This window comes from Lontra canadensis, unplaced genomic scaffold (assembly GCF_010015895.1).
Source record: "Lontra canadensis isolate GAN:19392208 unplaced genomic scaffold, GSC_riverotter_1.0 scaffold172, whole genome shotgun sequence".
Lineage (NCBI taxonomy): Eukaryota > Metazoa > Chordata > Mammalia > Carnivora > Mustelidae > Lontra > Lontra canadensis.
The window spans coordinates 195,922-210,546 of NW_022631166.1; the positions used below are offsets into that span (position 1 = coordinate 195,922).

General features: G+C 39.8%; 1 protein-coding gene across 2 annotated transcripts; it reads left to right on the forward strand.

Moving 5' to 3' along the window:
• Positions 1-3,107: 3,107 nt before the first annotated feature.
• SERPINA7 (serpin family A member 7) lies at positions 3,108-8,100 on the forward strand. 2 transcript variants are annotated; one of them, XM_032846172.1, is made up of 5 exons: positions 3,108-3,127; positions 4,705-5,340; positions 6,387-6,660; positions 7,142-7,289; positions 7,826-8,100. In XM_032846172.1, exons 1-5 carry the CDS (start codon positions 3,121-3,123, stop codon positions 8,027-8,029), a joined length of 1,269 nt encoding a protein of 422 aa, XP_032702063.1. In that variant the 5' UTR covers positions 3,108-3,120; the 3' UTR covers positions 8,030-8,100. The 2 variants fall into 2 exon arrangements, with proteins under 2 accessions (XP_032702063.1, XP_032702064.1); XM_032846173.1 differs by lacking the exon at positions 3,108-3,127 and adding an exon at positions 4,450-4,580.
• The last annotated feature ends 6,525 nt before the right edge of the window (positions 8,101-14,625 follow it).

A 14,625-nucleotide genomic window follows, 5' to 3' on the forward strand; every position in this document is an offset into this window, starting at 1 on the left:
CTAAAATAAAAAGAATAAAAATTTAAGAATAAGAAAATTGAGAGAATTAAAAAATACCTTAAGCCCAAAATGCCCATTGAGCTCCCCTTGACTATAGAAACAGTCCCTCTCTTTGTCCAGTGTGGCTCCCCTTTGTGTAAATACACAGTACATTCTTTGCTTGTAAAATTTAAATTGCAAGAAGAAGCCAATTTTCCTACTGCTACCACCCCACACTCATTAATGTCTCTAGACTTAGAACTAGACTAAGATACCACCATTTAATCCCAAACTGGAATGTAAAATCAAATATCAACTCAAAAGTAAGAGAAAAATGTTTACACATTAAAAGAACTGTGAAACTAGGGCTGCCTGGGTTGCTCAGAGGTTGAGCATCTGACTCTTGATTTTTAGCTCAAGTCACAATCTCAGTGTTGTCAGATCAAACCTCACATTGGGCTCTGCACTGGACTGGAGGCTGCTTGGGATTCTCTCTCTCCCTATCCCTCTGCCACTCCCCATCCCCCCAAAACATCACATGTGTGTGTTCTCTCTCTCTCTCTCTCTGAAAAAAAAAAAGAACTCTGAAACCATGAAACTTTGAACTGTGGAATTCCTAAAATAAAAAATCTAAGCAAGTTGTGTGAAAATGGATTGTTGTGGTGTTCATCCAAAGAGGAGATACTTAATTTTATATCTGGTTGAATTTATTGATATGGTTATACTTCCTATAGTTTATATATTCAATGTACTAGCTTCAACAGCTTTACACAAGACAAGTTATTGTTTTAAAATATAAGTTTCAAAAAAGATCTTACACATTCATAGTCAATCAATCAATTTCGTCTTAGGGAGAATGTATTTAGAAATAGGGAGAGTGGAGTACAGGGGCTGTGGAGACTTTGGGTGGGGGGAAAGAATCCAGACCAGTAGATGAAATGGAAGATCATTAATAGTTGCTGAATCCTGGTTATACACCAGGCACTATGTAGGAGGTTCCAGGCACGACTTCTACATTTCATTTTATATTGCTGATAACCACATGGTGTGGGGATTGTTATCCTTTCACTATAGAAGTGAAAAAACTGAGGTTCTGGGATATTAAGAAACTTGCCCCAAATTACATTTACTACATAGCAAAGACATGATAGAACATTAGAACACCAGAGCACAAAACAGGTGAGTCTACAGGAGCAGGGTTGACCTTCTTATATGTCAGAGACAGATACTGAAGTTACTACCAGCTAGCAAAGCTCAGCTTGAATCAGATGCATCAAAAAATAAGCTGTACCTCCCCTTCCAATTTCCCCCAACTCCCTTCTCCTAACTCCCCATGTCCTCCATGCTATTTGTTATGCTCCACAAATAAGTGAAACCATATGATAATTGACTCTCTCTGCTTGACTTATTTTAGTCAGCATAATCTCTTCCAGGGGAGGTGAACAATGAGAGACTATGGACTCTGAAAAACAATCTGAAGGGTTTGAAGAGGTGGGGGGTGGGAGGTTGGGGGAACCAGGTGGTGGGTATTAGAGAGGGCATGGATTGCATGGAGCACTGGGTGTGGTACAAAAACAATGAATACTGTTATGCTGAAAATAAATTTAAAAAAATGATAAAAAATAATAAAAAATAAAAAATAAATTTTAAAAAGCTGCTTTGTACATTAAAAAAAAAAAAAACAAGCTGTACCATTGTCTGACTATGCTACCAGAAGGTACAGATTTAGAAGTTTTCTTTCTGGATAGTCTTTTCCTGTTTCTTCTGTAGTGATCAGTTATAGTTGAGAGAGCATACTATGTGTTTATACCAAAAGTAATTATGTAATGACTTTAGTGTCCAGAGATCTGAGCTTCCACTGCCTTGATGTGGAACACATGAACCTGTGACCATCCCATATGTGAGGTGTGCCCTTTCCTTTTCACATGAGTAGTTAGAAAGATCTCTTGGGTTCAGGTTTGATATTTAGCATTTACCTCTGAAACCCCAGTGCTGAGTGTGGTACTTTTCACATAGTAGGAACTCTACGTTTGAGAAGAAACAAAGTTAAAGCAAAATCAACCTCTATCTAGTCACTGCCTTGTCAAAATCCCCTAGTGGTTTTTAATGTCTTCAATGTAAAGTATGCACTGTTTAACCTGGCTTCCACATCTCCCCATAGACTGTGATCTAGCTTATCTCAAACTAGTCTTTATTCTCATAACACCCAACCCTCACTTAGCATGTACACATCCTTAATGTAGTCCTGAAACAGTGTCTGGAATTGGATGTTTCACATCATGACCTGCATATGGTAAATACTCAATAAACAAGAATTGCTGCTGCTGCTGCTGCTGCTACTGCTACTACTACTACTACTACTATTACTATTACAACCACCACCACCACCAGACCTAGAAACCGGCAGAGGCAAGATGGAACTTGGGTGTCCTGAGTCTAGTGCTTTTTGCTCCCACTGCTTCTTTGCAGTGCACAGTCCAGTACACAGTTAATACTGGACAGTGATGTCTTTGATTCCACTCTCCTTGGTTTCTTCAGCATCGTCTTTTATTCCTGGGACCCAGAAGATGGCACAGAGCATTTTAGTGACCAGAAGATAGGACTGGTTTCCCTGAGCAGATATCAATGTATGCAGCATCAGAAGTCTAGAGTTGGAAGCTATGTTTGGCATCATCTCCTTCAAGCCAATGCACAATAATTTCTATAGCACCTGTTAGAGATGCTCATCCAGCCACTGCCTTTATGTACCTTTCCTTTGAAAGATTGCCAATCCCAACACGGTTTGGCCCTGATACGTAAAACAGTATTGATCTTTCTGCCTCTTGGCAGTTTTGCTCATCCTGCCTACCAAAAAGACATATTTCCTACCATGAATCTAGACCTGCCAGCTCTGATAATTATCTTTCTCTTTTGTTATAGATCAAGGATTTGGCAGCTAAAGCAATCATTCAAAGTTTCATCTTTATTATTTTTCACTTTGTTCCTTTTGGCCTTGGTTTTGTGCATCAGCTTTGAAAATATCATCCCAGGGTTAATTCTGGTGTTAATGAGTAACTAAGAGTGCTCTACTTTTGCAACACAGGGCATGTTATAAAGATGGAAAAATTTTGTTTTCTGAGAGATGCAAGTAGTTACTTGGACATGTACTGTAAGTACTTTTTTTTCTCTCTCTTTGGGAACTTTGGACATCTCTATCAGCAAGTTGTAATCCCAGACAACTATGAGCTCCAAATTCCTAGCTTTGGAAGCCAAGGTCTAAGTGTGGTCATCTGGTAGTTGATCTCTTACCAGTTTCTGCAACTTTCACAGAAAGAGGATTCTGATGACATGTAGAGATTGGATTGAGATGTAGAATCAGGCTTTTGGGGTGTGAGAAACTGGAGATAGTGTGATGTGCTAGGAGTTGGTGAAGAAGTTCAGGCCATGAGCTGAGGCAGTGGCAGAAGAAAGGAGATGTTTTCAGAGACATTTAGTAGGTAGTACTCAGAAGGCATCATAACTCAATAGATGTAGGGAATAAGAATGAAAAAAGCCCCTAGGATGACTCTGGGGTTTCTGGCATGGGAGTCTTAGTAGATAGTGATATAGAATGATGATGAAGGAGCAGGCTTGAGAGCTATGGAGATGTCACATTTACCTTTGGAAACTTTGAGATTTCCAAATTGAAACTGAGGTAAGTATGAAATATTCTGGTGGCTATATCCAGTAGGCAGTTGGACAAATATCTGGGTAACACAGGATAGTCATCTGTACTAAAGTATGTAGTTTTTTGTGGTGGCAGATGAGTTCCTAGCAGTGGATGAGATCACTCAGGAACAGGATGGAGGACTGAGTAAGGACTCCTGTCCTGACTCCATGGATCTTTTCCTTTGGATCACTCATGTCCATGTTACTGGATTCCACAGCCAAATCCTTTATTCCACTGCCTTGTACCTTTCCAGGCTCAGATAATATTATGCCATATATTTTTGCATCTATTCTAATAATAAAAAATAACATGAGTGAGTGTAAGAATAATAGTGTTAATATATCTTCTAATTTAGAAATGACTCTTTAGATAATACTGATGGAGAGAGATATCTAAACTGCAAAAAATAGCTACACTTTCATCTTTCTCTTATTTGGAAATACTTCTGTGGTTTCTGTGCATTATATTAATGCTTTAATTTCAGCTCATGATTTTGCACATGGCTCCTTTAATCTTCTATCCCAACCAAAATATTGTGTGAAAATTGTTCTCCTTTATCTGTTATCTAAAGGAATGTACAGATATTCTCTCACCTCATCTCTTGAATATTTTATCTTAAGAAAAATGCTAAATTAAAAAATCCAAAATTCTTATTTACAAAAATTAACATAAGCAGAGGGAATGCTAGTTTTATCAAAAAATTCCTCCCTCTCTAAAAGGCTGCATCTGGATGAAATAAAAATAATTTAATTTTCATAAATGTAATTTCCTCACAGAGTTTTCATATGTTGCTATTACCTTTGAAAGACAGTTCATGCCATTGATGGCCCCAGCAAGCCACCTTTCCTACTCTCTGTCCCTATTAGATGTGTCTTCAGTTGTTCAGAGGAGAGAAGCCTCCACACAGCCCCTGGTGTGCACACCATTAACTATTTTCTATTATTTTACTAATCATGATGGACAATTACTATATTTCTGGCTAAGACTTTTCATCCAGCTAAGACACCCCAATGGTTCTCTCGCCTCATCTCTTATAGATTATCTTCCTTCCAAAATGCCACTGTTCCTCTATCTGGTTCTCTTGGTACTTGAGCTTCATTGTGCACCACCTAACAGATCTGAAGGCAAAGTAACCACCTACAATTCCTCCCAACAAAATGCCACTTTCTATAAGATGTCATCCATCAATGCTGACTTTGCATTTAACCTGTACCGGAGGTTCACTTTGGAGACCCCAGGTCGGAACATCTTCTTTTCCCCTGTGAGCATTTCTGCAGCTTTGGCCATGCTCTCCTTTGGGGCTTGCTACAGCACCCAAATTCAAATCCTGGAAACCTTGGGGTTTAACCTCACAGAAACCCCAATGGCAGAGATCCAGCAGGGCTTCCAGCACCTGATCTGTTCCCTGAATTTTCCAAAGAAGGAGTTAGAATTACAAATGGGAAATACCCTCTTCATTGGGAAGCAACTGAAACCACTGGCGCAGTTCTTGGATGATGTCAAGAGCCTCTATGCAACTGAGGTATTTTCTACCGACTTCTCCAATGTTTCTGCAGCCCAGCAGGAGATCAACTGTCATGTGGAGAAACAAACCAAAGGGCAAGTTGTAGGCCTCATCCAAGACCTCAAACCAAACAGCATCATGGTCCTGGTGAACTACATTCATTTTAAAGGTAAGGCTCTAAGATAAGCATTCCTAGGTCAGTGTTCCCATAATTTGGTGGGGTTCTCTGGGGAGTGAATAGTCTCTTATCACTGGCATCAATAGGTGTCCCTCATACCACAGTGACCTGAACCACTGTATATAACTGTGTGTAGTTTTGGATCTTCCAGGGGGGGACACATAGCTCTGTGAATGAACCCAGGAAATTCCTGGGTAGAGGGCAATTTCAGAGAGATGAGTGACAATGGTATGAACAACCTGCTCAGATCTCTCTAGAGAATCATGGCTTCCAAAAGATTTGGTTGGACAAGCATGTGTTTGGAAGGTAAATAGACTTGGGTTTAAACCCTACTATGACACTCACTTGCTGCTCATTCTTGGGCATGTTACACAAATATTTCTATCATGTACAGTGCACCCACTATGTGTTAAGCACCATGCTACATGTGTGGTTTGCACATACTGTCTCATCCAATCCTCATAATGGCTCATGTTCACAGCTAATGAGTTTCAGAGCTGGTATTCCCACCCAGGTTTGTCTAATTCTAAAGCTCATGCTTGTAACAAGAAGAAGCATATGACACTTTTCTGAAGGTGCTGTGCCGAAATGACTTCTCCTGGTTCTACAGCACATGTCAGCCATGTTTGGTGGAGTGAACAATTCTTGGCCACAAACCACACACTTGTAGATGGATAAAACAGCTGGACAGATCTGTTGTCTCATTTCACCCTGTTGGGTGTGCTTATACCTTTTTATGGAAGAAGAAACTGTGGCTCTGATGGGTTTAGTGTAAGTATAGTGGTTTTGGACATAGATGGAACAGCTCTTCAGCATGGAGTCCAACAGTCCTGGGTGTGACTCCTGGCTCTGCCATGGGCTAGCTGAGAGACTATGTAAAGTCATTTTCTCTCCTTGGTCCTCACTCACTTATAAAACTGGTTGACAGTAGGTACCTACCTCTGTGGTAGTCTTAATTACCAGATGAGATGACTGATAGAAAAAGTCACACTGGCATTAATACTGTTAAAGGACCTCTTTTCTCTCTGTATTTTAAGCCCAGTGGGCAAATCCTTTCGATACATCCAAGACGAAAGAGGGTTTCAGCTTCTCAGTGGACAAAACCACAATCGTGCAAGTGCCTATGATGCACCAGATGGAACAATACTATCACCTGGTGGATATGGAGCTGAACTGCACAGTGCTTCAAATGGACTACAGCAAGAATGCTCTGGCACTTTTTGTCCTTCCTAAAGAGGGTCAGATGGAGTGGGTCGAAGGGGCCATGTCATCTAAAACACTGAAGAAGTGGAACCGCTTACTGCAGAAGGGGTAAATATCTTAGATGATGTGAGAAGTAGAGAGCGGGTATAATGTTACAGGTGAGACAGAGTTCAGCAGAAATCCAATGACAGGAGAATTACCCTGAACTACTTAACAGCTGTGTGATGACTACTAAAGTATACCCAGATCATACACTGTGTCAATCCCTTTGCCAAGCACTTTACATACTTTATAACTTCATTTCAAGATACTAACCTTGGCCAGCACCCAGAGATGATTCTTTTTTTACAATAAATGAAACACAGATCCCTACTTTCAATGCTATAGTCCGACATTGGCTGAAATAATGTTCATTTATTTCAGGATAAATTCTGAGGTGTTGACATCATGTGTTGACCTGAATAACAATCATTGACAATACCTAGGGGAGAAGCAGAGCCCAATATAATACAATGGTGATAGACGGAGGAAGGGGATTATGATCTTGGTGTGTTGATAGCCATGTGTTACTTTTTCCTTTCCCCTACAGGTGGATTGATCTGTTTGTTCCAAAGTTTTCCATTTCTGCCACATATGACCTTGGAGCCATCTTTCTGAAGATGGGCATCCAGGATGCCTTTGCCAATAATGCCAATTTTCTTGGACTTATGGGGGACAACAGTCTTAAATTTTCCAATGTAAGTTGGTAGACTGGAGATCCTTGAATGTATGAGCTGTAAGGACCATTAAGAGTCAGTTAATTCAATTCTCTCATTTAATTAATGAGGATTCTAAAACCCAGAGAGCAGAATGACTCCTCCTATGCCAGATTCTCTCCACAGTCATTCTCATTACCTCTAACAAGTCATTGTGACAGTTAATTCCATCCCTTACCTTCATGTCCTAAAACAATTCTGATAGAAAAACTTAATGATGAGAATTAATTCTGGTGAGATAGAGCTCTGGAGGAGGTGACAGGAGAAGAGGAAAGCATAAAAAGTGATTTATAGAGGTAGAAAGCCATGGAAAAATTGGTGGTTCCCTGATAACTAGCTCTAAAATCACCAGAGATTGAGTGACTACACTTAGCTAAGTAGCCATCATATTCAAGCACCATCTACAGTGTGATAAAGGGTTAGCCCTGTCCTTCCTTTCCCTTTCCTGCTTCCAAACTCTTTCAAATACTTTTCCTATTACTTGGGATCAGCAGTATTTGTTCCTCCCCTCCCCACAGGCTGCTCACAAGGCTGTGCTGCACATTGGTGAAAGGGGAACTGAAGCTGTAGTTGTCCCCGAAGTCAGATTCCTGGATCAGCCCGAGATAACTCTCCTTCACCCTATCATCCAATTTGATAGATCCTTTCTGTTGTTGATTTTGGAGAAAAGCACCAGGAGCATTCTTTTTCTAGGGAAAGTTGTGGACCCAACTGAAGTATAATTGGGAAATAGGCTGTTGGCTAATTGCATGTACTTGTTGCAATAAGAAATAAATAGTATGGCTTGATGTGATCAATACAAACTTGGACATACTTTCCTTTATGCAGAGATGAAGACTGGACTCTATCTGAACTGCATTGGGTGTGAAAGAGGCCATTCCTATAAGCAAATATTCAGATAGTCAATAAATGACTCATTACGCAAAGTGCAAAAACGTACTATGTCACTGTATTCCTCTTTGTCAAAATGCCTACCCCCAACAACACCACAAGTTAGTTAGCTCCAAGGAATTTGACTGAGCTGGCAAGTGCATCCTCTTCTGCCCTCTGGAGAATAATTAAAATTCAGGTCAGACTCTCATATCCCATTATTCTAAAAAGATTCTAATGATTCTTGCTAGAATTGCCATTGTTGGATTGTAAAAATGTGCTTCCACTCCAGGGCTGAGTAACAGACTGACAGCTACTGCTAGGGATCTGACATTTGTGACCTAGCAAGTATGGGACAAAAGAGAAAAGAGATAAATTTCCCTGTACAAACCCACCTGCCCCCCCCCAAATGTTTCCTTGTTGTTAATTTATACACTTTGATTGGAGAAGGAAAGTCATTCATTCATACCATGTCTCATAGCCCTCACCTTCTGTATCCTAATCAGACTCCTTTCCAAATATTACATCCCTGTCTCACTTGCTCAAGCGCAAATCTCCTGGTTAGTCTTTTTGTCTTGATTCTTACGGAAATTTGATAATTTCTCTATCCCCAGAATCTTCCTCTTACCTGTAGGCTACCCCACCCCTACTCACCAAACTAGATTTCATCTTAGACTATATGTACTCAAAGCTCCAGTATTAGAATTCAGTACACATAAAGGGCACAGTGAGTGTTAATGATGTGTTGTCTGAAATTCTAGCCATAAGGTAAAACTCTTCAGCACCTCGGAAATAAATAACAAATGCATAAGTGCTTTTGCAGATACTGTGCTTCCAAGCCAAAATAAATATTTATGTTTAGAAAAGTATGTATCCCGCAAACATTCTAGTGTTTTCTTATTAGGCTCATTTGCATGGAGATTTGTTTACTCCTGGTATAGTTTACATATTGATTTTTGTGGATAAGCAATTACAAGCTCAGAGAGGGAAAGTGACTTGTGGTACAGAAAATTTATTACTTTTTAAAAAATTTATTTCTTTTCAGTGTAACAGAATTCATTGTTTATGCACCACACCCAGTGCTCCATGCAATACATGCCTTCCATAATACCCACCACATGGCTCCCCCAACCTCCCACCCCCCGCCCTTTCAAAACCCTCAGATTGTTTTTCAGAGTCCATAGTCTCTCATGGTTCATGTCCCCTTCCAATTTCCCCCAACTCCCTTCTCCTCTCCATCTCCCTATGTCCTCCATGTTATTTGTTAGGCTCCACAAATAAGTGAAACCATATGATAATTGCCTCTCTCTGCTTGACTTATTTCATTCAGCATAATCTCTTGAAGTCCCATCCATGTTGCTACAAAAGTTGGGTATTCATCCTTTCTGATGGAGGCATACTACTCCATAGTGTATATGGACCACATCTTCCTTATCCATTTGTCCGTTGAAGGGCATCTTGGTTCTTTCCACAGTTTGGCGACCGTGGCCATTGCTGCTATAAACATTGGGGTACAGATGGCCCTTCTTTTCACTACATCTGTATCTTTGGGGAAAATACCCAGTAGTGCAATTGTAGGTTCATAGGGAAGCTCTATTTTTAATTTCTTGAGGAATCTCCACACTGTTTTCCAAAGTGGCCGCAACTACTTGCATTCCAACCGACAGTGTAAGAGGGTTCCCCTTTCTCCACACCCTCTCCAACACACGTTGTTTCCTGTCTTGCTAATTTTGGCCATTTTAACTGGTGTAAGGTGATATCTCGATGTGGTTTTAATTTGAATCTCCCTGATGGCTCAGAAAATTTATTACTAATATGGAATTTAGTTTCACTGAAGTTACATAGCAATTGGCTCTGTTACTTATACTGTTTTGTAATCTTGGACAAGATACTTAAATCATACACCTTATTTTCCTCATCTGTAAAATGGAAACACATAATATCCATGTTAGGATTTTGTGAACATTCCATGCTGCAACATAGGAAATGTGCTCATCACAGAGCCAAGCACCTGATAAAAATTCTTGTAAATATTTGTTGTTATTCCTGTTGGTCAACATGAGGCAGTGACCTGGATCAGAACCAAGGTTGTAGTGTGGGTCTCTTGGTTTGCAGATTCATGTTCCCTAGTCTGGCCCTACCTCAAGAGGCCAGTGTAAGTGCCATACCAGCCCCTTCCTAAATCTTCCAAAACGTGTTTATTCAGAGATTTCTCTGGGAGAAAGAAATATCAGTATTTCTAGAGCTAAGTCAGGAATTACCAAGACACCATCCTTCAAGTAACTTATGTATCTTAGAGACTACACCTCATTCAAATCATTCATTCCTGTGACCTATCATTCCATGAAGGACTACCATTCTTCCCCTTATAAATCTAAGCTCTTTATAGCAAAGTAGGACTAGAAGATAACTTCTTTAAATTCATAAGGATTATCCATAATATACCTGTAGGAAATATGTCACTTAAGAAAGTTTTTAGCAGAATTTCTACTGAACTGGAATCAAGACAAAAATTCTCTACAGTATTGCTTCTATTTATAATTTTTCTAGAGGTCTTAGTCAATGAAGCAAGACAAGAAAAAGAAATAAAGATTATAAAAGATAAGATAGAAAGGGGAAAACAAATCTGTCTACACAGAATCTATGGATAAAGTTTTAAAAAACAAAAGGGAGAAAATTTATTGAAGAATGAAGGTAATGTTATGGATTGTATGGAATTCTCCAAATATATTTACCTTTTTCTATTGTGATAGAATCACAGGACTTCCCTTATATGCCATATTTCCTAGCCATCCTTGCAGTTAGGTGTAGCCATAAAGCTAAGTTCTCATTGATGGAACATGAGTGGAAGTGATGTGTGACATTTACTGACCAGGACATTACAACAGTTGGATAACTCCTTTACTTTCTATCTCCTTTGATCTGGATTGTGGACTGATTTATGATTCAATCTGGCCACGAAGCAGATGAAGAGCTCTTTGGCAATATAGTGTAATATATGTGCCTTTTTTCAGAGTAACATATTAAATGCCAAAAAATTTTGGGATTACAAAAGCCATCAATAATATTGAAATACAATTATAAAATAATACGTGTGTTTCCACAACAGCACACTAATTAATAAGATCTTGTGATAATTGTAATAAAAACAATTGGTAATTCCAAAATAATATTTCAAGATATTTCAAGATATCTTAAACACTAATAATATACTTTGAAGTTATGTGAATTTTACATGTGACAGAATTACAGGTACAGCTGCCTCTACTGTGGTTTGTGGCTCACATTCATAAATGAATAAAATGCTAGATTATGATTGGAAGTTGTTAAAATTAAAGAAGAAGGTTTTCTTTTATTTTTTTTAACATTTAATTGTGCTTGTGTGTGTGTGTGTGTGTGTGTGTGTGTAAGAGAGAGAGAGAAAGCACAAGCAGGGGGAGTGGCAGGCAGAGGGAGAAGCAGGTTCCTTACTGAACAAGAAGCCCAATGTGGGACTTGATCCCAGGACCTTAGGATCATTACCTGAGCCAAAGGCAGACACCTAACTGACTGAGCCACCCAGGGGTCCCAAGATAAAGGTTTTCATAAACAAGTTTATTGATCCTCTGACTAAGGATTTATAGACCTTTAGACTTCCTTGAAAGTTTTATGGATTCTAGATTAAATTATCTGTCTTGGGAAAATGGGGTGGAAGAGATCTTGAAATCTAAATACCTTCATGAAGGAGAGCTGCCCACTGACCTAAGATGCTTCTTCCAGATGATTGGGTGAGGAGAAATAAACTTCTATCTTCTTCAAGAATCTGACTTATTGATTCTATTTACTAAGCAGCCTGGCTATTAGTCTGATCAGGCTTCCATAACAAAATTCCATAAACTAATTGGCTTAAACAAGAGAAAATTATTTTTTCACAGTTCTAGAGGCTAGAAGTCTATGTTCAAGACCCTGGAAAATGTCATTTCTGGTATGGTTTCTCTTCCTGGTTGCACCCTCCATGCTATGTCCTCACATGGCCTTTCCTCCCCTGTGTGTGTGTGTGTGTGTGTGTAGAGAGAGAGAGAGAGACAGAGAGAGAGAAAGATAGAAAGAGAGAGAGGGTAGGTTCTCAAGCATCTCTTTTTGCTCTGGTATAAATCTTACCAGATTAGGGCCCCACTCTTATGACCTTATTTAACCTTAATTATTTCCTCATTCCAAACATAGCCACACTGAGGTTTAGAGTTTCAACATATGAACTGAGAGGGGGTATATGCATTTAGTCCATAATACTAGCTTTATTCCAAGTAATACAGAAACTGATAGCACTAGTGGGGATGTTGTAGGTTATATTCTCCAGGAAGCAGACCTTGAAACAGAGTTTATTGTACAGAATGTTTATTAGAGAGTATCCTTGGGATTGATGTAATGGTTGGGTCTTTATACACCCACCTCAATCAGTTATTGGATATAGGCCACATGTTCCCCTGCAACTGAAGCTGTCCTTGAGGGGCTAAAAGAAGAAGTCTTTCTACTGATAAGACCCCTAGAATCTGGAGCAAGTCTTTCCTTGAAAAGAAATTTGTATGGTGCACCTCCATGTCCAATATTACCCATTTCTTACGCTGCTAAAATCTACTTTCTCATTTAAGTCCAGAAAGAAGATCGTCCAGAGGTTCCCACTATCCATTCCAGATTCCCCTTCCTCTCACATGGTCTGTGTAGACTGAGACCCTCAACCCCTGACAAGGGCTGGTTACCATGCTCTTCTCTGGCCAATGTTATTACACATGTCCATTTCCTACCAAAATTGGGCAGAAGAGTACCAAGAGGCAACTATGTGGATTGCTTGGAAACTAAGTCTATTTAGCTTGCCCCCATGATACAACAACATTTCTTCCACCTTTTGAGAACTAAGGTTAATTCCCCCTGTGCACATGGTATAATATAGAATTTGACACCATTTTTTGATGTTTGACTGATGACATCTTTTAAGCCTCACCTCTTTTTTTCCCCTTGTGCTCCACATCTGGGAAAGATAAGAAAGTCAAGACATTCTTTTCTTTTTTAATTTTTTAAAATTTATTTTCAGCATAACAGTATTCATTGTTTTTGCACCACACCCAGTGCTCCATGCAATCCGTGCCCTCTCCAATACCCACCACCTGGTTCCCCCAACCTCCTACCCCCAGCCCCTTCAAAACCCTCAGATTGTTTTTCAGAGTCCATAGTCTCTCATGGTTCATGTCCCCTTCCAATTTCCCTCAACTCCCTTCTCCTCTCCATCTCCCCTTGTCTTCCATGCTATTTGTTATGCTCCACAAATAAGTGAAACCATATGATAATTGCCTCTCTCTGCTTGACTTATTTCATTCAGCATAATCTCTTGAAGTCCCGTCCATGTTGCTACAAAAGTTGAGTATTCATCCTTTCTGATGGAGGCATACTACTCCATAGTGTATATGGACCACATCTTCCTTATCCATTTGTCCGTTGAAGGGCATCTTGGTTCTTTCCACAGTTTGGCGACCGTGGCCATTGCTGCTATAAACATTGGGGTACAGATGGCCCTTCTTTTTTTTTATTTTTAAATTTTATTTTTTATAAACATATATTTTTTCCCCCAGGGGTACAGGTCTGTGAATCGCCAGGTTTACACACTTCACAGCACTCACCATAGCACATACCCTGCCCAATGTCCATAATAACCCCACCCCCCCAACCCCCCTCCTCCCAGCAACCCTCAGTTTGTTTTGTGAGATTAAGAGTCACTTATGGTTTATCTCCCTCCCAATTCCATCTTGCTTCATTTACTCTTCTCCTACCCCCTTAACCCCCATGTTGCATCTCCTCTCCCTCATATCAGGGAGATCATATGATAATTGTCTTTCTCCGATTGACTTATTTCGCTAAGCATGATACCCTCTAGTTCCATCCACGTCGTCGCAAATGGCAAGATTTCATTTCTTTTGATGGCTGCATAGTATTCCATTGTGTATATATACCACTTCTTCTTTATCCATTCGTCTGTTGATGGATATCTAGGTTCTTTCCATAGTTTGGCTATTGTAGACATTGCTGCTATAAACATTCGAGTGCACGTGCCCCTTCGGATCACTACGTTTGTATCTTTAGGGTAAATACCCAGCAGTGCAATTGCTGGGTCATAGGGTAGTTCTATTTTCAACATTTTGAGGAACCTCCATGCTGTTTTCCAGAGTGGTTGCACCAGCTTGCATTCCCACCAACGGTGTAGGAGGGTTCCCCTTTCTCCGCATCCTCGCCAGCATCTGTCATTTCCTGACTTGTTAATTTTAGCCATTCTGACTGGTGTGAGGTGGTATCTCATTGTGGTTTTGATTTGTATTTCCCTGATGCCAAGTGATATGGAGCACTTTTTCATGTGTCTGTTGGCCATCTGGATGTCTTCTTTGCAGAAATGTCTGTTCATGTCTTCTGCCCATTTCTTGAT